General features: G+C 46.6%; 1 protein-coding gene across 4 annotated transcripts in view; it reads right to left on the bottom strand.

The window, feature by feature from the left end:
• Nucleotides 1-24,907, bottom strand: part of CFAP91 (cilia and flagella associated protein 91) — a 59,433-nt gene that overhangs the window by 8,598 nt on the left and 25,928 nt on the right. For 3 of the 4 annotated variants that reach the window (XM_054043200.1, XM_054043201.1, XM_054043214.1), the window contains exons 12-16: nucleotides 23,556-23,627; nucleotides 21,892-22,038; nucleotides 16,507-16,728; nucleotides 11,117-11,265; nucleotides 7,300-7,391 (exon numbers count right to left, since the gene is read on the bottom strand). In XM_054043200.1, coding sequence (XP_053899175.1) covers nucleotides 7,300-7,391; nucleotides 11,117-11,265; nucleotides 16,507-16,728; nucleotides 21,892-22,038; nucleotides 23,556-23,627 — 682 coding nt within the window. Of the gene's footprint in view, nucleotides 1-1,559; nucleotides 1,723-7,299; nucleotides 7,392-11,116; nucleotides 11,266-16,506; nucleotides 16,729-21,891; nucleotides 22,039-23,555; nucleotides 23,628-24,907 lie in introns of all 4 variants that reach the window. The other variant, XR_008446603.1, reaches the window with a different exon arrangement.

Consider the following 24,907-nt stretch of genomic DNA (forward strand, 5'->3'; position numbering starts at 1 on the left):
GAGGCTGGGTGCAGCGAGCTCTCCACCATGGATAGCTGAAATTTGATCTCCCTTATTTTTTCTGAGTTTAGATTTTAATACCAGAGAGAAGTTGTACTTTTGGAAATATGAGATTCCCGAGGCAATGGATGCATGGGATTGCCTCTCACTCACTGGGACTGCCTCCAGCCATGATAGAAAGTGTTTGAAACCAAGAGAACCAGGCATGCTCTCCCAGTAACATAAAGCTCCCAGCAGGGGAGAAACTAAGAAAGAGATAAATACATCTAAAACTACTACTAACTACCACTAAAAACAATTATAATAAACTAACTACTATAAGAGCTAAAGGGATACAGTTGAGGTAAAACTCAACATGGAAAACTGCTAAGGCTCTGAGGCGGTTGAGAAGGAACTGAAGGCAGTTCACTTGCACATTGCTATATAACAACAGTGCAAGCATGAAACTGAGTAATATGCATGTGCTGGCCAAACAGACACAGCTATGTGAAATCTCCAATCGAAGAGTAAGTGCACGTAGAGTGGAGCACCTACAGGGACACTCCTCAAAGAAGAGAAAATTACTTACCTTGTAATTCTGCTTCTCTGAAGATATCACTATGCAGGATTCTCACTCCTGAGTCTTGGCTCCATAGTGTGAGATGGCAGAATGCCACTAGTGCTTAAGATTTTTTGACCTCTAAGGGCAGCAGTAGCAGGATAAAGCATGAGCCAGGCCCTCTGCTGGCAGACACACTGCTGCATATAAATGTGTCTTTGGAACTTTCCAATTACACCTCTACCCTGATATAACGCTGTCCTCGGGAGCCAAAAAATCTTACCACGTTATAGGTGAAACCACGTTATATCGAACTTGCTTTGATCCACCTGAGTGGGCAGCCCCGCCCCCCCGAGCACTGCTTTAACGTGTTATATCTGAATTTGTGTTATATCGGGTCGCGTTATATCGGGATAGAGGTGTAGTTCCTTCTTGACAATGTTCGGAAAATGAGTTTCCATAGGAAACTTTCCACCATATCAAGTATTGCTCCAGCTCTTCTTCGAGACCCCAGTGCATTCTTTCCTGGGTCCAACCTTGCCTTCTGGTCAGGTCCTATCTGGTTTATCCCAAATTTTGGAGTCCTTTGACACTTTTACTCTGCAGTATTTCAGGGGTGCCTTGTTTAATTTCAATACTTCAGTACTTGCTTTAGCATTTGTCACAATTAATATTTTGGTGCCTAGATGACTGTTTGCTAGTGCCGCTCTAAAGTCAGAAGTCCCAATATTTTCATCCTCTCTTCATATGGAAGTTTTCCTATATATTTGATCGCCTGCAACAATCTCTGAACCCTCCCTTTCTGCTCTGTCCTCTTGGAGTCGCATGGACTAGAACTGAACACAGTATTCCAGGTTAGGGCATATCATCGAGATATATATTGTTATAAATAAGTTTAAATCTTGTTATGGGTTGAGTTAAAACCAATGGGCGAAGGCATCCTTCATTTACAATAGCTGTAAGAAGCAGTTACGTGGCCACACCTAAAACAAAGCCTAATAGAGTCTGCCTAAAAACTAACCTCAGATGGGCGGGGGTTCCATTGGTATTTGTTCTGACCAAAGGGTTGTGTAAGTGAAAGACAAGCTGGGGTGCAGAATCAAAATGGAGACAGACAGGACACCGAACACAGACTCAGAGGCAAGAAAGCCAGGCAGCACCATGTGAACATGTTAGACATGACCCTGGAAAAAGCAAAAGAGAAAGCTTTTTGGGTCTGGTGCTGGCTAAAGAAGCTTGGGGCTGTAAGTTAAGAAACTGTTACTTTGTTTCTGGCTCCTCCTGTGTTTGGAGAAGCAGGACCTTGTACATCCCTTGTAAATAAACAAGACTGCATCAAAGAAAAAAGGAGGTTACTTACTGTAACTGGTGGGTCTTTAAGATGTGTGGCCCCTATCTGGATTCCAAACATGGGTGCGCATGCGTGTCATGCGCCGGAGCCGGAACCGTTCGTAGTAGTGTCCATTGACCTGCGCATGTGTCATGCATCGGCCGCGTGGCGCCTCTGAGGTTTTAAGAGGCTGTGCGTGTTGATGCCACTCCAGTTCCCCTTGTTCCAGTAAGCGATGGAGCCTGTAGCAGAGGGGATGGAGGGCGAGCACTGGAATCCAGATAGGAACCACACATCTTAAAGAACCACCAGTTACAGTAAGTAACCTCCTCTTCTTCTTCGAGTGATAGTGCCTATGTAGATTCCATATGTGGGAGAGTAGCAAGCAGTGCTCAGTGTGGAGGTGGGTGCAAGGGCTCTTGAGAAGTTATGGTCTGCAGGACAGCCTGACCGACTGCCTCATCTGTTGCTGTTGCAGGGGCGATAGCATAGTAGGTGGAAAATATGTGGACAGAGGACCAAGAGGCCACCTTACAAACGTCCTGCCACAGAACATCCACAAGAAGGCCGACGTGGCGACGTGTGGAGTGAGCGGTGACTCCTGAGGGAGGGGACAGGACGTGAAAGAGCGCATAGCAGTCCTCAGTACAATGAGAGATCCATTTGGAGAGGTGTTGTGAAGAGAGGCCATAGCCCTGGCAGCGCTCTGCAATGGCGAGGGAGAGCCAGGGCAAGCAGGAAGGCATGGTTGCATTGGAGATAAAAAGCCAATGCCCAGTGGACATTGAGAGAGTATAATGTGCACTCCCTCGGGAAGGTGTGCGGTTGAGGTGGAACGGGGAGGCCACCTTGGGGAGGAATTTGGGGTGAAGTTGCAGGGAGACCTTGTCCTTGTGGAAGACAGTAAAGGATGGGTCCGCAATCATGGCTGCCAGCTCACTAATTCACTGCGCGGAGGTGATGGCCACCAAAAAGGTCACCTTTGTGGAGAGATGGGTGAGGGAGCAGGTCACAAGGGGTTGAAAGGGTGGCTTAATGAGGGTGGAGAGGACAAGGTTCAGGTCCCAAGAGGGAGTAGGTTTCTGCACAGAGGGGAAGGTGTTGAGAAGGCCATGAAGGAAGCAGGTGGTAGTCGGGTGGGTGAAGACGGAAAACAGGAAGAAGGAAGGCACTGAGCATTGCTAGGTGGACATGGACGGAGGAGTGGACAAGGCCCGACTGGCGGAGGTGAAGAAGATAATCCAGGAGGATGGGAATGGAGAAGAAGTCTAGGGAGTGGCAGTGCACCCATGAGGTGCAACGGCGTTATTTAACCTGACAATGGGCTCTAGTGGATGGTTGTCTGCTGTGAGTGAGGATGTCACACACGGGGGCGGAGCACGCCCTGTCTACATGCGAGCCCCATCCAAATATCAAGTCATGAGGTGGAGAGGGCCTGGGTTGGGGTGCCATGAGTAGCCGTGCACCTGTGTGAGGAGATTTGTGAGGTAGATTGTGGGAGGGGGCGGTGAGTAGAAAGGCGAAGGAGATCTGTGAACAAATATGGTGATGCCAGGAGGGGGCTATGAGAAAGACAGTAGTATAATCCTGCCGCACCTTGCGCAGGAATTGTGGGAGCAGGGATTCATAGATTCATAGATTCTAGGACTGGAAGGGACCTCGAGAGGTCATCGAGTCCAGTCCCCTGCCCTCATGGCAGGACCAAATACTGTCTAGACCATCCCTGATAGACATTTATCTAATCTACTCTTAAATATCTCCAGAGATGGAGATTCAACAACCTTCCTAGGCAATTTATTCCAGGAGACAGGAGGGAAGGTGTAGTGTAGTTTGGTGGTCCAGGGAATGAGAAGTGGGTCGCCCTGTGAGCCCGGACTGAGGGTTCCTCTGGAGTAGAACCACCTCCTGAATGAGGGCAAGCCAGTTGCCAAGTTGGCCCTCCAAGCAATGGTTGACACCACTGATACCACATCCCACCCTCTGGCATCCAGGGTGGTGCTGCACCACAATTCGTGACTTAAATTCAGCCGTTTTCTGAAAGAGGTCCAGACTACCTTAGAGGACCTCCCCCCCTTTGACAACTACAAGCTCTTCAGCAATAAAATAGATGAATCCCTCCACTCCCTTAAGAACTTCTGTGCCACACTCCACCCACTGGGCATCTATACCCCGGCCCCAACAGTAGGCGGCAACGGTTGTCCTTTCGACCCCACCTCCCCAACGCGCACAAGGGCCATCTCGCCCACACACACACAGCCCCTTCACTACTCTGCTGCTGCTACCTCTACCATTTCCACCTTTCCACAACGCCCGTCCAGAGGATGTAGGATGGCCAGGAATTGGTTCTGGGGTCCTGAACGTCTTCCACTTGCAGGCTGAAGAGCACATCGTCTGGGGACGAAGAGGCTCCAGTAGGGACTGGCGATGTGGCAATGTCCTGGGTGTCTGTGTGGATGGAGGGAGGGACAGTGTGGATCGGAGACGGTCGGTGATGTGGCAGAGACGGTACCCCGTAAGGATAAGGGTCCCAGGAGGGCCAGTGGGGCCAGACATACAGATCCGTGGGCATCGGCAGTCCCCAAGTGTTACGGAACCATGTCTCGGCAAAGGGACCATACACAAGTGGGTAGAGCTGGCACCAAGGGTTCAGGCTATAGGAACGCAAAGGTGAGAAGGCATGTTCTGGCTCAGAGAACCTCTCCAAATCAGAAGACACGTCCAGTAGACGCAGGGCTGTCGTGGTGCGAGGCATGGCGGTCCAGGAGCAGGAGAGGTTCGGTGGTCGACAGTGCCAGCGGAGACAGGCAGAGTGGAGCAGGATGCTGCCAGAGCAGGAGAGGTTCATCCGCCTTAGATGGAAGCCTCACAGCAGCTGGAGATCCGGAGCAGTGAGGGGAACCAGTCTACAGCAGCATGAGCTCAGCTGCTGGCATCAAAGAGGACAAGCATCCCAGTGTGCGCAGACCAGGTGTGAAAGTCCGGATGGTCCCGGCCATGTTGACAGTTCTGGGGGTGAAGGCAGTGGGCCATGCACCGTGGCCAGAAGTGGTGCTGGTGGGATGTGGTGATGTGTGGACTTACGCTCCATACGAGATTTCTTTGGAGGTAGAGCGGCTGGCTTGACGCGCAACTTCTCACCCGACCTGGCACAGCTCAGGGAGGCAATGCTGCATTTGGAGGCACTTCCCATCGGGAAGTCACCCTTACGCCCATGTCTGTGTTTCTTACGCACATGGTGGGGCTTCAGCAGTACCATCATTGCCGCATGGGAAGGGCCTGGAGAAGCGCTCCCGTGGATCTGGCGGCGCAGGATTCGATTGCTCACGTGGGTGCATATTCTCCTCCATGAGGTGTTTGCGGAGGTGAGGTTCTCCAGCTTCCCGAGTTCGAGACGGGAAGGAGTGGCAGATGGAGCTATGGGTGACAATGTGAGCTTCGCTAAAGCAAAACAGAGACAGCATTCGTGTTCATCGCTCACAGAGAAGGAAGACGGGCATGAAGCACAGCTTTTAAAGCCAGCTTGCCGGGGCATAGCCCTGGGATGGGGAGCACCCCATTGAGGGGAAAAAAGGGGAGACCTAACTAACGACCATGGACAACTAACTACAACTAGAAGAAACTATTTACAGGAAAAAACAGACAAAAAGTTCTCTTAGCAGGTTAAGAGCACTAAGGAACAGGGGGTTCAAACTCCGGCCATGCAGTGGTAAGAGGGAACTGGAATGGCGTCAACCCCCAAAGCCTCTTAAAATCTCAGACGTACCACACAGCCAACGCATGTATGGGTCAACGAACGCTACTACGAACAGTTCCGGCTTGGGTGCATGGCACGCATGTGCACCCACGTTTGGAATCCACATAGGGACCATCATTCAAAGAAGAATTCCAGACTCTGTCAATTTCTACTCCCAACTGGAACATCCCCAGGATTCTGAACTTAGACTTGCCAGGCAGGTTGAAAAGAGGCAACAATATGCATCCTAATATTTCGTTTCTTTTTTGCCTCTGCTAAATATGAAGCACAGGTTTTCATTGAGTTATTTACAATGACATCCCTATCTTTTCCCTGAGTGGTTACCTCTTGTGTTCTAAATTAAATGTACATAGCTAAAATATATCAATAGAAAGGTGGCTTTTTTACATTTAAGTCCAAAAAATAACTCATTGCAATAAATTTTGCTAATTGTAACTCTCCAATGCCCAAATCTACTCTGAAAAGTGGCTATATAAAAGTGGCCATATCTGATCCCTGGATGTAGCTGAAGATTTCAGTGACCATAACTGGTTTGTACTGACTACTCTGTTAGCCCTGCAGAGCCTGCACAGTTAAGAGAGGAGCTATTCTAGCTCATGCACCATCAACAGAATTGTTTGCTAGGTGCTTGATTGTTATTGTTGGTGATACACAAGCCAGAAAGAAGCTAGCATGATTCTTAAATCCCAGACTATGTTTGCAGATAGCAAATATAGTTAGCAAATATTTATATTTTTAATCAGTAAACTGTGAGCACATTTGCTCTGGAGACAATAAAAGATAGAACTCCTATTATGCAATTTTTTACATTTGCTTTTCAAAGTCAATGCACGCTTTATGGGGAGCATGTCTGCAATCTTCTGAATGGGCCGGGCAAGAGAAGTCTCCTGATCAAGAACGGTCATTCTATCCTGATCATCATCATGACACGTGGATTTCTAATGTCCTTCCATTCTCTGAACTATGGAGCCATAATATTCAGACTTGATTAAAACAATGCCCTCTCTACAATAACAAGATTTTCCACTGCAAACGTGATGTCGCAAAATCAACCATAAGACATTACATCTGTTCCTAGTTTCTGGGCAAATTAGAGAGGAACAAAGAGAAAGAAACAAAATATAAGCGTCCTTGTACATTTTCTATTTGCATAAATTAACTACATATTAGGGACTTTTGCAGTCAGTGGGAAATTGTTCCATACACAATAATTCAGACTAATTCAGTGCTATTCAAACACTTGTTTCAGTATATTCAAGGAACAATGGACTATTTCGGCTCTAGCATAAGTAGGTGCAGCTCCACTGATTTCAATGGAGTTATACGTGCTTACACTAGGGTTGAATTTGAGCCACTGTGCCTAAAAAGATTAGAGCACATAAATAGCAGTGTAATTTTTCAAGCTTAGCCTGGAACCTGGGCTGCAAGACTCTTCCTCCCTTGCCAGGTTTCAGAGCCCAGACTCCAGCCTGAGCCTGCACAGCTACACTGCCATTTTTAGCCCCGCAGTGTGAACCCCACAAACCCAAGTCAGTTCACCTGGGCTCTTGCACTAGCTGTCATGGGTCTTTTATTGCTGTGTAGACATATCCTCAGACTCTACTGAAACTCCTGGCAGATGGACCTTTCAGCCAATAAATCAGTTAAAGAAGAGAACAAAGCTATTGGCCTCCTTACCTTTCTCCTTGACAGAGATTTTCTGTAATTCTGGTATCAGGAAACCATAAACCAGCTCTGCTACAATCTCTTCTGATTGCAGACGAGTTCGGCTACAGAACACACATGGAGAGTGAAATTAGCATTTATTACTTTACTTCCCACAGCACCACTACCACACTCCGCTTAACATTTTTAAAAATTGTTTAACTATTTTGAAGTGACTTTAGTGCTGGTGAAAGCAACTGTCAGCCGGTGAAAGCAACTGTCAGCCAGCGAAAGTGAAGGCCTCCGTTTATCCACAAAAATTGGTACACAGCCAGGACCCTAAGAGCATCCCTATGCCAGAAGGCAAGGGACTCCCTGATATCTAGTACTGAATTTCAGCTGGCATGACCAACGCAATGTACTCCAACTCATTATTGTTATAATCTGTATCTAAAAGGTGTCATGTAACATGTCACCAGAAAACGAATAACTCGCTGATCATTAATATTCTTGCATGATGCAGCTATGGTCAACCTGCAAAGGATTATACAGATATATACTAGAATTATGACTAAAATGTGTTTAAACCGGGCATGTTAATAAACCAGGAGTTGTTAAACGTTTTTTCCCAAAGGACTGCAGTTCTCTACCTGCTTGAATGTATTTCCCCTTTAAATTGTGCAAAGTGTGACCAAAGGCAAAGAAAAGCACATTTGCATACCTGATAAAGCCATTAGGAGATCAAGTGGGGAAAAAGTGTTCACTTAACAATGTCAACAGGGGATGGAGACTGCACTCCCAGGAAGCCCTCCTGCCTCTTAAGGCAGGGTCAATGAACTTTGAGATATATACTTTTCTAAGGTTTACTGGAGAGAGGCAAAGAACCCCTAAAGTTATCTTTCCCCTAAGGAGACAAGGAAAAGCAGCACCTTGGACTCTGTGGGTATCCGGATGTAAGAGCTAGTCAGCCATTGTTAGAAAAGGAATATTGGAGAAGAAATTACCTTAAACAAAGACTGTAGCTTGTTATGTTAGGACTTAGCCATCAGAAAGCATATTTTTACTAGTTTGTTTGCAGGGGCGGCAGGTTTGTATAATTTTTGGTGGTGCCCAGAATGAGTCCAAGTCCCGCCCATCCCCCACCCCCCGCCTTGTAAGCCAATATATATTTTTTAAAATAATGTAAAAATGGACTGGAAACAGTAAGCCTTTAACAGTTTCCCTATATTGCATAATGTGGTGTGGTGTGGGGGGATGAGGGCTCTGGCTGGAGGTGGGGCTGGGGATGAGGGGTTTTGGATGTGGGAGGGGTTCAGGGCTAGGGCAGAGGGTTGAGGTGCGTGAGGAAGGGCTCTGAGGCAGGGCTGGGGATGAGGAGTTTGGGGTGCAGGCAGGCTGCCCCAGGGCTGGGCCAAAGAAGACTCCACAGTCCCCCCAGCCCTCTCCCCACCGGCAGCAGGAAGCTCCAGGAGAGGGGTTCCCCTCTCCCCTCCCGGCAGCACACTCACTGCACATGCTCCTAGGGACCAGGTCCCGGAAGCCCCCTCGCCTCCCCTGTGGTGGGTGCCGGAGAGGGGAGGGCTGTCATCATGTGTGCGCCTCCTCCCCCTGCAGGAGGTGGCTGTGCCACTGCCTCAGCCGGCCACCGGCGCCGCTCCCTTTTGTAGCTGGCAGCGGCCGGCGAGGGAGCGCAGCCCAGAGCAGCAGGGCAGCCGCTCGCTGCCCAGGGCGCAGGCAGGGATGCTCTGGGAGAGGCACGTGGGGGTGTCAGGCGGGGACGGGGGATGCGCCGGGGGAGGTGCATGGGGTGGCAGGCAGGGCCGGGGGAGAGACCCTGGGCCCTGAATTTGCTGGAGCCTGGGCACTACGGTCCCATATAACTCGCCACCCCTGTTTGTTTGTAATGTTTCTATATTTATCCTTTATACCTGAACTCACTTAAAACCTCTCTTTTTTGATTGAATAAACTTGTTTTACTTTTTATCTGTACCAGGGGTTCTCAAACTTCATTGCACTGCAACCCCTTCCTGACAACAAAAATTACTACATGACCCCAGGAATGGGGACTGAAGCCTGAGCCCGCTTGAGCTCTGCCACCCTGCTGGATGCCAAAGCTGAAGACCAAGGGCTCTAACCTGAGCCCCGCTACCCAGGGCTAAAGCTCTGAGGCTTGGGCTTTGGCCCCGGTCCCCAGCAAGTCTAAGCCAGCCCTTAGGACCCACTTTGGGGTCCTGACCCACAATTTGAGAACCGCTGCTCTATACAAAGCCAGTGCTTCGATTGAACTGAAGTGATCGTTAACTCAGTCAAGATAACATCTGCTGTTTCTGTCTCTTTAAAGCAGCAGCCAGCTTACCTTCTGTTAGTTTTCCAGGCAAGGGCGGGAATGGACACAGCAGGGAGACAGTTTTAGGGAAATGTGGGGGTTGGGATCACTCTGAAAACAGTGGAAGCAAGGGAGTGACCTGCATGCTTGTAGGCTGGCTGTTGGCATCTGGGCTGTGTGCATAGCACCATAACATTTAAGGCACCCAGAATTGCAGGGCAGGTGGTGACGCAACCCTTATTGGTCTGGGTTGAACCCCAAAATGACACAACAGCCCCAGCTATATACCCCTATACTAACCTGCTGATGTGTGGTACTTCTGCACTGGAGAGACTCTCTCTACAGTGAGAGGATCGCTAAGTCTGTCAGTTTAGTCTTTGGGTCCTTGCTGAATCAGCCAATTTCTTCCCTTTTGTAACTTCATTTTTGGCTAGTCCCAGTGCCATCTTCTATGCCACATCTCAGGTCAGAGTTCCTCCTTGGGGGGCTACCAACCAGTCCAGAGGCTGAATGCATTATCTGCACTAGCAGAATGTTAAAGACCTGGGGAAACTCATGTGGCTACACAATGCACAGCTGCTTTGCCATGAAGATGGGTTCTGTGTCACTGTATTTTTAAGGCTAAACACCAAAAGGAGTCAGAAAGACTGAATTGGAGGCATGGCAGCTCGTAAAAGACAGTCACTTCTGAGTATGGTGAGCAGATAGCAAGTGTAAAAAATTGGGACGGGGTGTGAGGTAATAGGAGCCTAAGAAAAAGCCTCCAAAATTGGGACTGTCCCTATAAAATCGGGACATCTGGTCACCCTACTTTTGAGGCACAGCTGAACATCATACTGAGGTTTTCAGCAACATGATGAACTCAGCTCAGACCTACATAAGGAGCAGCCAATATGGCCGACCTCATTAAGATTAGCAGTTTCTTTAAAAAAAAAAAAGAACTTCTTTTAACTTCTGAATGAAAGGTGGTTTTATTTCTAGGAGGCTCCTATATCTGCTGTATTTCCTTCAAAGCCTATCTGCTCTAAAAACACTTTTAAGCCTAAGAGGACAGACCCGTTTCCAGATTAAAGGACATCTGCATGTTAGCTGTTTTCTATGGCTGGGGTTTTCAAAGGAGTATAAAGAAGTTAGGTGGACAGCTTCCATTAAATCTCAACAGGGCATGGGTGTCTAACTCCCTTGCATGCCTTTGAAAATCCTAATGTAAAGGCTTTGTGGGGGGACATTGGGAAACTCTCATCTTATGGTCAGGGCACATCAGCACAGCTGCCAGGAATAGGTCCTACCTCGCCACATCTGAGCTTGACTGGGAACCACCGTATCTGCACATTTTTAGGAGTTGTTGTTACACACTTGGCTGAGCCTCCCTAATGGATGAAAACTGCAGCATGTCTATGTAGTGTTATGAACCGTATTGCCCCACCCTCGGTGCTGGCCCTAGACTATAAATTTAGCTAGCCAGCCAGGGTCTGAATTATGCAAAGCAGTGTCTAACTGTACTTTGTCCACTCCAGGACATACCGGCTTTCCATTTCATAAGCAACGTCATTGATTTCCACAGCCACCTTCTGAATCTCTTCCCTGGCTTGTTCTTCAGCTGTGCTTTCCATGCTATTCAGGATAACATCTTCCAGGTAAGAATCAACAGTACTCTGGTGCACTTTAACCACCTGAAACAAGCATCAAGATGTCTCTCTGACTCAAGATACAAAATGTTCATTGCTGTGTAGTACCCACTTGCTGGGACCGTCTGTGGGGAGAGGCAAAGACTATGGTGTGTCAGCTGAGACTCGCCACTTAATCTGGGCTATCTGAGGGCAATTAATTTAGAAGACACGTGCAGTCTATGAGAAGTTGTCTTACATTTCTACACTGCACGTGGAAGCTTTCCAGCTCAGACCGACAGACACACACTAGTTCTGCTCAAGCTAGTGTGCTAAAAATAGCAGTGTAGCTGGGGTAGCACAGGTAGCGGCTCAGACTAGCCGCCTGAGTACAAACCTGCCCAGTCCCCCAGGATATGTAACTCAGGCAACTTGCCTAAGCTGCACTGCCAAATGGCAAAGCTCCCATTTTTAGCACACTACCTTGACACACTTCCAGCTGCAGTGTAGACGAATCCATAGTGTGAGGTGTGACTCTCTACAACCCAGGGGAGCACCCTGTAACCTCCCTATTCATCATTTGTATATAATTGTGATATTGCATACAAAGCATGCCTTGAAAGGTATCACGGGAAAAGTTATGATCTGCTGAAACCCACTGTTCCATCTAAATAAGTATATAAATTATATACATATAATTAATGCATATGAAGTTATGAGAATTGTGTTATATGGCTGTCACTAAAATATGCTGTGGGTTTGGGAAGCGCCCAGATACTAGATCCCCAAAGACAGTAACCAGGGAGATAACCAATGCCTGGGCGGGTGTCGAACAACCATCAACAGCCACTGTCCAGCAAGGGAGCTACGTAACAATGCAATGACTCACTTGACCAACCCCACACCAGGAGAATTGCTCAACCTTGCCTGGTGGTGACTCAGCAATGCCACCAGACAAGCCTGGACTTGTGTTCTCCAAGCACATGGACGAAAGATATAAAACATAACATGGGGCCCCATGCTTGGACTTTCTCCTCCCCACACCTATGCTGCAAGCAACAAGGTCACTCAGGAACTGAAGACTCCAACAGAGGAGACTGGCCCAGGTTTCAAGGGTGAAACCCATGTACTATGAACTGCAATATCCAGTGGGGGTGAGAAAAACTGCTTAATCTAGATGTTGCCCCGTCTAATAGGGTTGAAAGTTTAGACTGCATGCTAATATTTTATCATCTTTGGTAACTATCTCTGATGTTTAGCCTTTCACTTATAGTCTATATTTTGTAATCAATAAACTTGTTTTACTGTTTATCTTTACCAGTGAGTTTGTTTGAAGTGCTTGGTAAATTGGCTCAGGTTTACAAAGGCTGGTGTATATCCACTTTCCATTGATGAAGTGGTGAACCAATTAATAAACTTGTATTGCTCAAGAAATGATCTTGAGCAGTGCAAGATGGTATATTCCTGAGGTACAAGGCTGGGATCTGGGGGGATCTGGCTGGTGCCTTTCTCTGTGTGATCCATGAGTGGCCCTGGGAGCATTCATTCAATCTAGCTGGGTGTGGGGCTCCACAATGCGGTTGTGCTGAGTGATAACAGCACCTGGAGGAGTTTACTGCTTGTCACTGGCAAAGCACAGAGAGACAGCCCAGGCTGGAGAGTTAAGGGGGCACAGCAGTCCCACAGTCCCAGGCTGCACCCTGGGGATCCCGTCACATGAGGATTCCTTCTCTAATGGCCTTTTCCTGGGGAACTAGTTGTACAGAAACAAGTACAGAAAATGACCTGTGCCCAAGGCAAAACTCTGATCTTTCATGTTTATGGACACACTCTCCTATCTCCTGTACAATGTGCTAGCTCCATTAACTGAATGCCAAACACCAACTCATTTCTCATAGTCCTCTGAACAGCTGGCAAATAACATCTTACAGCATCAGGGCAGTTTAGATGTGATTAGAACTACTACAGCTTCAATAAATTAATCTTCTTGTAGTCACTTGAATTCTGAAGCAAAATACTTTATCAAAGCAACGTGGAACAGAAGCAGGATGAACACATTGGATTTCTTATAATGCATTTAGTTTAGATGTTCCCAGACCATGATCTGCCCAGCACTTGGTAGTGGTCTGCAGAGAGATGGTTTATCATACAGTGTTGGCTTTCATCATTTCGAGCTCACTGGGACGGGTGACATGAGGCAAGCGACAGGGAGACTAGGTGAGAACAGGAGCAGGGGCACCTCTGAACCCCATGTTCTCCTCCAGTGTGTGCCACGATCCAGGGGGATGCCTCTCTTAGAGGAGTGAGTTTAAGCCTCTCTCCCTATCTCTGTGTGTGTGCCAGCATCTAGGGGTCGCAACTCCTCTAGGGGAGTCTGACATCCACCCCCATTCATGCTTTCCTCATGTGAGCTGAATTCTGGTGGACTTATCCAGTCTGAGGCCCTCTCCCTGACCCCCACCATATTAACAAGGATATGTGGAATCCCTGCCCCCCGAGTATGAAGCTGGAACAGACATACTGGTGGCATGCACCAAGAATACACTGATGCCACAGAGGAGAAGAGTTGAGCATGGGCATGTATGATGCATAGCAAGGGTTCTCAGACATGAATGGAGCAGGTCATTCATATCAGAGCTATTGCTTCAGGTTCTATTCATTTGCATGGGCTGTTCACATTCAGCTGAGAACACCTCATTGAGATGAATGGGCCACTTCACACTCCTTGGATTCCCCTGTGCTGCAGATGGACATGTAGAGTCCCTTTCCTCCATTCTTCCCCATCCTTACTAAAAAGTCCCCCTTTCAGCATTGTAATGGACCACCAAGTCTACTATAGTTAAGGTCTACACCAGCTCTCTATTTACTGCTTGACTCTAAGTGCTCTAAAATTCACATTGTTACTTGGAATGCCTTCAAATTTGGTATCCATCATCTAAATCCAAAGAAAAGATATAAGAATCCGCTTTTGGGAAACCTGAAGCCAGTCCAGTACGAATTAGAGATCTTCTTAAGGAAAGGGTACTATGGTACAAACATGGACAATGAAATCCAGTCAACATTGAAGGAGACACCATTGTTGGTATCAGTACCAGTGGTAATAATGAAATCGTAGAGGGTAGGTAGTACTGAAGTTGAAGAAAACAGCTATAGTGATGATGGTACTCAGGTCACAGACAGCTTACTTATGTCCTGTGTGGAAGTCAATACCACAGCTGGTACCAAAGCAGCTGATGATGAATAGCTGTAGATTCATATGGCACTCTCGGTACTGAGGTAGGAGTCAATGAAGATGGCAGTACCGGTAGCTTCTTTGAAAGTGGTACTGAATGTATAGGCTGGGACTGAACAGATGGTCCCAGTTGCTCCAAAAGTGATGAGTCCAGTACCGGGAGGAGGCATAATAGGTCCTTCGTAGTCATAAAGGCCTGTGACATGTCAGGCACCGAGAGTGGCGGCAACATTTCATCTGATGCCTCAGGAGACAATGCAGAAGGTGCAATCTCAATGGTACTGAGACTATCAGTACCAGAATCAACAGCACTGTCTCATATGGTACTGGGGATTGCCCCTTGCAGCTTGTTGACTTGGTACTGGAGGACTTATGCTTGTGCTTCCGGCTGGAAGATTCAGAGATTCCCAGGCCAGAAGGGACCACTGAGATCATCTAGTCTGACTTCCTGTATAATACAGGACATAGAACTTCCCCAAAATAACTGCTAGAGCAGATCTTTTAGAAAAAAACATTCAGTCTTGATTTAAGTTCCCAGTAATTGAGGATCCACCACGACCCTTGGTAAATTGTTCCAATGGTTAATTACTCTCACAGTTTAAAAATTACACATTACTTTCAGTCTGAATTTGTCTAGCTTCATCTTCTAGTCATTGGATTGTTGTACCTTTCTCAGTTAGATTGAAGAGCCCATTATTAAATATTTGTTCCCTAGGTAGGTATTACAGACTGTCTTTGTTAAGCTAAATAGTCTATAACTATAAGGCATGTTCTCTAATCCTTTAGTCATTCTTGTGGCTCTTCTCTGAACTCTCTCCAATTTATCAACATCGTTCCTGAATTTGACACAGTATTCCAGCAACAGTTGCAGCACTGCCAAACAGAGGTAAAATAACCTCTCTACTCCTACTCAAGATTCCCCTGTTTATGCATACAAGGATTGCATTAGCTTTTTTGGCCTCAACACTGCACTGGGAGCTCATGTTCAGCTAATTATTCACCATGATTCCCAAATCTTTTTCAGGTGATGAAGGGAGGATTTCTTGTCTTCTGAAAAACCCCTCGAACCCAACCGATCTGGGGAAGGAGATAAACATTTCTTCTCACCAAAGCTTTTGTGAGTCGTTTTAGGCTGAAGAGGAAGAGCAGTTGTGGTTGAAGGTATCTCAGATTGCTAAGCAGCTGAGTCCTCAGATGCTGAGGAAGGTCTCATCACCTACTTAAGAAGGTTCTCCCTCAGGCAACACACTCTGTTTCTTTGTTTGGGAGGGGAAGGGTAAGCAGATAGAGCCCTTGTATTGGAATGCCCCTCTCCTAAACAAAACAAGCAGCTAGAATGTCTGTCCTTAGCAGGCACAGTCACTTTACAAGTGCTACACGGAATCCAGGACATTTCTGCATAATTAATACAGACAAAAAGAACAATAAAAGAAAAAAATTCCCTTAAGGGGATAGTACTACTACTAACAACTATGACTATTTACAAAAAGCTAGTGAAAAACACTGAAGATGAAATAAGTTTCTAAGGAGAAACGGGGAGCCCCAACTTTTGCCATGGATAAGAAGGATCTGAGAGGGAGGTGGAGCAGCTCTGCCCTTTACACCCTGGGGTCTCAGCATGAGGATATGCACGGCACCCTCCACCCTACCAGTACTGCAACCGAAAGTCTCTGACCTGAGTATACTGAAGGCACACACACGTACAGTGGAATGGACATGTGCAGTGGAATGGACATGAGCACTCAAAGGAGAACCTCTGGTTGAAAACATCCTGACCAGAAGCAGACCCAATGCTTTGACCCTGCAGGATGACTTATGACAGAGCATTAGCCTTGGAGATGATCCAGGCAGAGCCACAGCTGGGAGGAGGACAGAGGAGCTATGTGTTGCAGGGATCTAGAGACCTAGATTCATTCATGACAAAGTCAGAAGACTGAGGGTTTGTCTACATGTAAAATGTTACAGTGTAGACACTACCTATGATGACGGGAGGGCTTCTCCCATTGGCATAAGTAATCCAGCTCCCCAAGAGGCAGTAACTAGGTCAATAGAAGAATTCTGTCTCCTCCACTTGCCTGTTTGAAGATCTCATCCTCTTCCCGCCGGCGCCTCTCTTCTACCTGGCGGCGTCCACTCTCCTCTGCTTCCCGGATGCGCCGTTGCCTCTCAGCCAGCATGGCAAAAGCATGGATCCTCCTTTCTTCCTGAAGCCTCACCAGCTCTTTGGACAGGAAATCGAACATGTTCACTAATGCCCTCCCTTCTATCCGAGCCAAGTGGTTCTCAACCAGTGACAGCTTAAAACAAAAACAAACAAGAATTGTATTAAATACCGTGAAGAATGCAAGTCCCTTTCTCATAGAACCACCACAGGCACATGAACTAGCACAAAACCCCACTCTCTCACAAGGCATAAGGCTAATTTATGTGTTCTGCATTTTTCTTTTAAAAACAGTGGACTTGATTCTGAGCTCTGCCACGGCCTCTGTATGCAAGCTCTGCAGAACTAATCAGTTGGGAATACTTCCGGGGAATTCCCTGTTGCTGAAGGACCACAGGAACGGTCCTTTGCAGCCCTTGGCCTAGAGGGGTGGCCAGAGTGCACTATATGCCAGCTATTCTGGGCTGCTGAGACAATGCATAGATTGCCATTGCAGCAGAGAGTAAATCACAGCAGCTTTTCAGGCTACTTTCACTTAGACTGGGGATTGCTCCAGTTCTCAGACCCAGAATGTGGGAGACACAAAAGTGACATAAAACCACCTTCAGCAGTGTTTCCCCCTCATTTCTGTGCTGAGTTTAGCTGAGCCAAAATGAAGAATCAGGGTCAGTAGTTGCAAACACAGCTTCTACCTGGGATTCAAAAAGTCAAATCTATGCCTTTACAGGTCAGATGTGTGCTAGAATAAATTGTTTAGAGGGCTGCATAATCACAAGCGCAAATAAATTTCTAACACTTCAGAGGATACAAAATGTTTATTGTTTTGTACTATTTGTGACACCCTGGCACCCCAATATTCACCACTGTCATGTAATTAGGATACGTTTTGTACAAACTATGCCTTGTGAGGTATCATTCTAAAAGTCGTGATCTGCTAGACAATATTTCATTGGATTGTATGTGCCATCATCGAATGTGAAGTTATGGAGTTTGGCTATGTATGTGTTACTGAAACATGTTGTGAGGTTGAAAACACTCACAAGCAGCCTTTCAGGTACAACAGTAAAAAGGCCAAACAATGTTAATGGCTCATTGAGAAAATGCACACAAGTACAAGGATTACCCCAGGAACTGTGAACAATAGAAACATCTCAAAAGATAGCACTACACAATGGGAACTGTCTGACCCAGGTCATAGCAAAGAGCTTTCTAGCAAGTGGGAAGAAGATATAAAAGGGGGACAATAGCATCATGATGGTACGTCACTTTTGCTACAACAACACACCTGAAAACACTTGAGGGGCAAGGACTGAACTGTGGGAAGTGATGGTCCCAGGCTAGAGGGATTTTTAGCCTGTATATGAAAACCTGGGAAAGCCAAGGCAACTTGTGCTTTAAGAATCTGCCAGCCTGTTTATCACTAAAGGTGAGAATTTGCTAATTTATATCCTACCTATCTAGCGTGTTAAGCTCAGTTTGCAGTTTTGTTTATATACTAAAGTAATCCACTCCTCGTTGTTTTTGCTGATACAGACTAACACGGCTACCACTCTGAAACCTGCTTTGATATGTTTGCTATATCTTATAATCACTTAAAATCTATCTTTTGTTTTGTTGTTTTATACTTTATACTTGTTGTTTTGTCTACAACCAGTGTGTATGGAAATTATATCTTGGGGCAGAAATCTGTTGCATATCTCTCTCCACATTGAGGGAGGGGGTGAATTTTATGGGCTTACGCTGTACAGTTCCCTGTGCAGCACAAGACGATATAATTTTGGGTTTGCACTCCAGAGGGGGGTGCGTGCCTTAGCAACTGGGAGGTGCCTTAGCTGAGCCTTCCTATGCAGAGCTGATCTCAGCACATGTGTGTGAAGCTGCAGCAGGGTGTGCCCCTATCTGTTTGTATGCTGGTGACAGAGCAAGCTTGGAGAGCTTGGGAACTTATCACAGCCCCACAGTGTGAAAGAGAGCCCAAGCGGGCTCAGTGGTACCCCAGTGGCACCTCATGGGGAACCCATCACACTCTTCTCTGTCTGGCCCCACAGATGGTCCCAGCAAAAGACCCCTCCTCTGAACACTGAAGTGTAGCAAGATATAACTACTATACTTTGCCTCACTGGCAACTTCCATCCAAGGAGCTCACAGCACTTTATAAACATTAATTAATAAAACCACACAATGCCCCTTGAAGCGAGGTATGTCTTATCCCCATTTTACAAATAAGGAAACTGAGGCACAAAGGTGCAGTGACTTGCTGAGGTCATACAGGGAGCCTGATTCTCTGTTTTATATGTTGTGTTGTCATTTATACCTGTGCAAGATAAGTCAAGTGTAACATGCTTGCAGATCCAAATGGTGGTGATTTACACTCGCTTCACCTCTGAAGCAAACACAAGATTCATGGTAGTGGAAACCAGATCCAGGGAATCTGACAGAGCCGGGAATAGAGCCCAAGTCTCCTTAACCACCTTCCACCCCCCCTAACCCTAATCACATAGTTTGATGGCATTTGTGAGGATGCCTGTGCTCTGCAAATGTAATGATATTATGTAAGTTCATTAACTCTAGTATGGACTACACAGCAATAAGCCTAAGCAAAGAGTATTTTCTGAAGCTGGTTCAGATGTTGAGCCATTGTTGCAATGGCTCAGCAGGCAGTGGAATGTGCCTGTTATAAACTCAGGTAAACAAAACAACCCTGACTAGCAGCCAGTAATAAACAGGTTTTCCTGTGTTTTGTACCAGCTTCCAAGACATTACACATTTCCAAACCAGCATCCAACAGAATGTGAAAATGTCACTGTAACACAGAGCTGGAACTGAAAGTGTTCCTCTCATGACCCAGAGGCTGTGAGGATGATGGAGGGAAGAGGGTTTAATCTTCTCACTATACCAGCAGATGATATGGGTAGGGTGACCAGATCACCCAGGTCAAATGGACGCGGGGGGGGGGGTGGAGGGGGGGCAGAGGGAAAAAATGGCGGCAGAGCAAACCCCCCCCCCCCATTCCTCTCCCTCCGCAAGCACTGGAGGGAGGCACAGAGCTGCAGTCGCTAAGCGCTATGGCCGCTTCCTCCGGCCATGGGGGCGTGGATTTGGGGAGGGATCCAATGGGGGAAGGAGGGGGCGGGGGTTGCGCAAGCCTTTGATTGTTTGTCCAGTGTCCCGACCTAACATTGGTCGGGACATGGGACAAACAAGCAAATATTGGGACAGTCCCGATAAAATCAGGACGTCTGGTCACCCTAGATATGGGACAATCATGAGCCACTTCTCCTTAATGCTTGGTTTTTGCTGTGTGTAATGATTTCCTGGGCAGGACAGAGATACTGCTGAAGACATTCCAAGATCAATGTTCTATCCGAATTTTGCCTTAAGTCAACACTCCCCCAAAACGTATGTGATTTCTGATCATACCCCTCTGTCCAAACTGATTACAGTCCTTCTAGCTGCAGAATCATAAGTAGTTTTATTCTCCCTATGTAGAATGCTTTGGGAAGTACTACCTGACAAAATCAGTTTTAAACTACGATCTGCTGACATATAAAATGGCCACAACAGCCTCCTAAAAATGAGAGTTGCTAATAGGTTTCTGAAATATGCACACAAATATAAAAATATTTAATAGGCTTTTATGTCAGTTGGGAGTTTTCCTTTTAAGAAGGTATAATTTAGTAAGAAGGACATTCACAAAACAGTTCTGCTGTCATTAACTGTACTGCATAATGCACATCTTAGAGAGAATTTTTACCCATGTACATTTGTTCTATTTTCCCATAAAGAAAAGTACGTGAAACTTACTACAAAGTTGTAGGTGAACCCTTTGCATGTGTTAATTAAAGTTAAAAGCCCAGAGATTGGGAAAATTGTAGTCTCTCTTCCTCCAGCCCTGGGAAAGCAAAGCAAGGGGTGGAGGACATGCCAGCAGGGTTAGTTCAAATTCCACAATGAGATTCTGAGATCAAACAGATCACTATCTTCACCCTTTGAACTCTTTCTGTCCGAATGTCATTATGGAGACTGAACTGACCCACTGCTGGTATCTCCTCTCCGCCTTGACTCTGCTTTCCCAGGGCTTGATGAAGAGACACTTCAAGTCTCCAAATCTCAGGGCCTTTAAATTTCATTTTTCCTTAGTTCAATAAAAGGGATTGTTCACCCCCCCCGCCCCCGTGGTATTGTGTGTGTGTTATGCCTAGAGTCTTACACTTCTGCCCTCTATGCATGAAGCAGCATCTAGAAATACTGAAACCCTAGAATGTCACTGCTCTGCTAAGAGGTTGGAAGTGAACAGAAAGAGAGTGAATGTGCCAAATCTCAAATAGATTCTGGCCAGCTGGAGAGATCCAGGACTATTTCTCTCTGGGGAAGGGGGACAGCGACTGCTTTAGCAAATTGACTCCACTGCTCAGGTACCATAGGCCATTCACCTAGTATTAATTGGTGGGTAAACTCTTGCATGGCTATTTCTGCACAGCAGAGGCAGCTGAGAGGGTGTGAAGTTGTAAGGGGATGGGATGCCTATAACTAAGGGTATGTGTACACTTGAAGCTGGGGAAGTGAATTGCAAGTTGAGGAGACATACCTGCGCTAGCTCTCATCAATCTAACATACTAAAAATAGAATGTGGCCATGGCAGCACAAGCTGCAAGAGGGACTAGCTTCCCCAAGTACATAGATAGCCTCTCTGATGGGCAAGCACTCAGGGCAGCTAGCTCCTCCTGCCACTCATGCTGCCGTGGCTACATCCTACTTTTAGCACACTAGCTCAATCAGAACTAGCACAAGTGCACTTCCTCAAGCTGGGAATCACACCCTGAGCTCCACATGTAGATGTACCCTAAGTACAATGACACGAAATCTGTTCAGCAAAATGGCTTACTCAGGGGGTGACATGCCTGCCTCACTATGCCAGCTGACATCAACCATGTGGATCATAATCTGGATGGACTGAGGCTTTCATGATGAGGCACATTTTTCATGCATTGAGAGCCCTGGAAATTGAAGTCCTCTGTTTAGCCACAAAGCAGGTACAGCACGCGGGGGAGGTCTGCAAGCTTCTCAGGATGGGACCCATTATAGCAATGACAGAACACTTCAGTGCCCATGTCCATTCAGTCCTTGCCCTCAGCAAGGAAGCCAGTTATTGTCAACTGTGATGGATTCTGCAATGTGGTCAACACATTCAATTTCTATAAATATGTTGGTATTGTTACGAGAAAGGAACAAATTTAAAAAGGGATGGAGGAATGGATGAATGGGGTGTGTGTTATCCTCTTTATCTTAATAGCCAAACCTTGTGCTCATGCAAGTCGCGTTGTCGCTGTAAGGCCAGTGTTACTTGCTTCTCTGCCTTCTTAAGCAGCTTCCCATCCTCCTGAAGTGCATGAGTGGTGCGCAGTTCCCGGATCAGTTCCAATCGCTTCTCCTTCCCTTCAAACATCTTTCAAATAAAATTAACAGCCATGGGAATTAAACAGAAGATAAAATCTGAGAGTTTTGCAAACGGAAAATATCCTTTTCCTCCAAAGTTGGAGTCATCTGTTTCCGATACCAAATTCTCTGTCAGTAGCGTGTGAACCTTTGAGGAAAATCCCTGGTGCTACTGACAGGAAACCAAACCGTCTGTAATGAATCCAAGGCCATATCCAGACTCACACTGTAGCTGTCAGCTAAACCCCACATGTGCTGGATGAAGGGCAGAACTCAGGCCCTTCTTCTCCAGAGAACAGACAGGTCTCTATTACCTATTCAAAGGAGAACCTCCATTATCTTTCAGTTGCATTAACACTTACCCAGTCTTCTAGCCACTGGAGGGCATGACAAACAAACTTAGCAGATCTTTGTATACCCAGAAGGGGTTAGAGTTAAACACATGCTAGACTGGACTTTAAATTGCTGGCAGAATTGCCAACCCCATCAATTAAAAAAATCAGATGTTCCCCCCACAACCTCCCCAAAAAGATTTCTTATGATGTTTAAAAGCAAAATATCATTTCTTTAGTCAGTCTACTTATTTTTGAGCTTTGAGAAAGACACTCTTCTCTCCCCTGTGGGGAGAGGGAGAAGGTGGGTCTTGTTTCAGGCAGAAAATTCAACCTCAAGTATGCACTAAATACCATAAGAAATCTGGGGCGAGCCAATCTTCTCTTCCCCTTGACTAATAGGAATGACTCTCTCCCTGATCCCTCCTCTGCCAGCTCCACCATGCATCCTCTTGGACACTCCTCAGCTCTCTCCCCATGATGCCCCCTGCCCCCTATCTCCTCCCCTGGGCCATGTCCTTTTCTTTCCTCCCCTCTTCTGGTATCTACTGCCCCCTGCCCTTCCTCATACATAAGCCCAGCAACAGAAGGGCAGCCTTGGCGGGGAGGCTCTCAAAATTTTTGTGCAAGTCAACATCCCTACAATGGAGTCAAAGACATCATTCCTATCAGGCCACTCCGGATGAGGGAAAGACTCAAGAAACCCAATTTTCATATCAAACCATTTTCAAAACTGCATTACTTATTGACACAGAGCCTATCATCTCTCACCTGTGCTCTGTATAAAAATGAAAACAATCATCAGTAAAGCAGAGCTAATCCCAATGGTACACAGAGAAGCAGCAGGTCTATAAAACAGACCCCCTTCCCCCAAGATAGGCAAAATGATCAAAAGTGACCAGACCTGTACAGAAAGGCCCAACACCAAGTCCTGAATACAGCCATAAAGGATATCAGCAGATATTCTCAGGGAGAGAGTCCCACAGATAGGAACCTAGAAGTTCCTGTCAGAAATTTGGGATGGAAAGCAAAGACTTCAGCCTTGGAAGGATATGGGGTATGGATAGGAGGACTTGTTGCTCAACCACCTCAGGCCTGGATTAGTTCAGTGCTATTGGGAACAGATTTTTAATATACCCTCAATAACCCCTTTCAGTATTTTGAAGACAGAAATAGTCAAAGGGACACAGAATACCATGTTCTGAATAGCTCTGCCTCGGATTAACTTCTGCAGAAAGATCACTGCCAGTTCTAGCTCCTCTTCTTTCTGCCAACACACAACAATAATCCAGTTACAATTATGTATTTATTTTAGGGAGGAAGCAGAAGGAAAACTGAATGAACCATCCATCTAACTAGCTTTCTCAGAATACAATTGATATACCTAGTTTCTCATGGGTTTTAATCATCGCTCTTCTGATTTCCAGAGAATAGATGAGTAGTCAGAAAAATATATATGTCTATATTTTACAAAATATGGGACAGACAGACTATACAAAGATTTACGCTGGCGATTCTGAAAGGGAGTTCAGAGAAGAGTAACATAAATGATATGGGGGGATGGCAAGAATTACAATCTGGATTAAAAGAACTATATATATATATATGTAGCTTGACTAAGTGGTGACTAAGATGGGAACACAATTATCATTCACATGTATTAACAATTCTAAACACTAAGGAAGGGGAACATTTAGGAATTTCCCCTGAGTGTCATTCTCCTGGTAAGGCTTATTAGTGTAGCATAGTGAGTTTGAAGACCCAGTGAATGACAATTTTGAAGTAAACAAGGTGTATTATTTTGGGGTTTGTAACAGGGTCTGCTGTCCCTTTAAGCTACAGGCCTACCATAGCTTGTTCCTGATTTCAGCTCAGAACAGGGGCTAGGATAATAAGGCATAGTGGCACAGGGGCCAACTTTTCTCGGCGCCAGTGGGTGCACAATCCCCCGCCCCCGGCCTCCACCTCCTCCCGCCCCTGCCTTGCCCCCATTCCAACCCCTTCCCCAAAGTCCCTGCCCCAACTCCGCCCCCTCCCTGCCCCTACTGCACTCCTTCCCAAAATCCCCACCCCGGCCCCGCCTCTTCCCCGAGCACGCTATGTTTCCCTTCCTCCCGCCTCCCTCCCAGCGCTTGCCACCACAAAATAGCTGTTTTGCAGTAGGAAGTGCTGGGAGCTAGGGGGAGAAGCAGGGACGTGGTGCGCTCAGGAGAGGAGATGGAGCGGAGATGAGCTGAGGCAGGGTGCTGCCGGTGGGTGCAAAGCACCCACCAATTTTTCCCCGTGGGTGCTCCAGCCACTATGGACATAGTCCTGCTCCAGCAGGACTATGTAAGGCACTCTTATGCTCAGTCTAGAGCTATCAGGGCATGGTTCTTCTTGCTGAAGTCCCTGGAAGGGGCCAGGCTGGGACAGCTAAGGAGCTAGAAGGTCTGGGAGGAAGCCTGTGAAAGTGCTTGGTGAGGGCTGGGACAAAGGAAACCTGGAGAGAAGAGGGGGATGGAATCCCAGAGAGGTTGTTCAGTGGAGTAGAAAACAGCTTGTGAG

The sequence above is a fragment of the Malaclemys terrapin genome, chromosome 1 (genome assembly GCF_027887155.1).
Source record: "Malaclemys terrapin pileata isolate rMalTer1 chromosome 1, rMalTer1.hap1, whole genome shotgun sequence".
Taxonomy (NCBI): domain Eukaryota; kingdom Metazoa; phylum Chordata; order Testudines; family Emydidae; genus Malaclemys; species Malaclemys terrapin.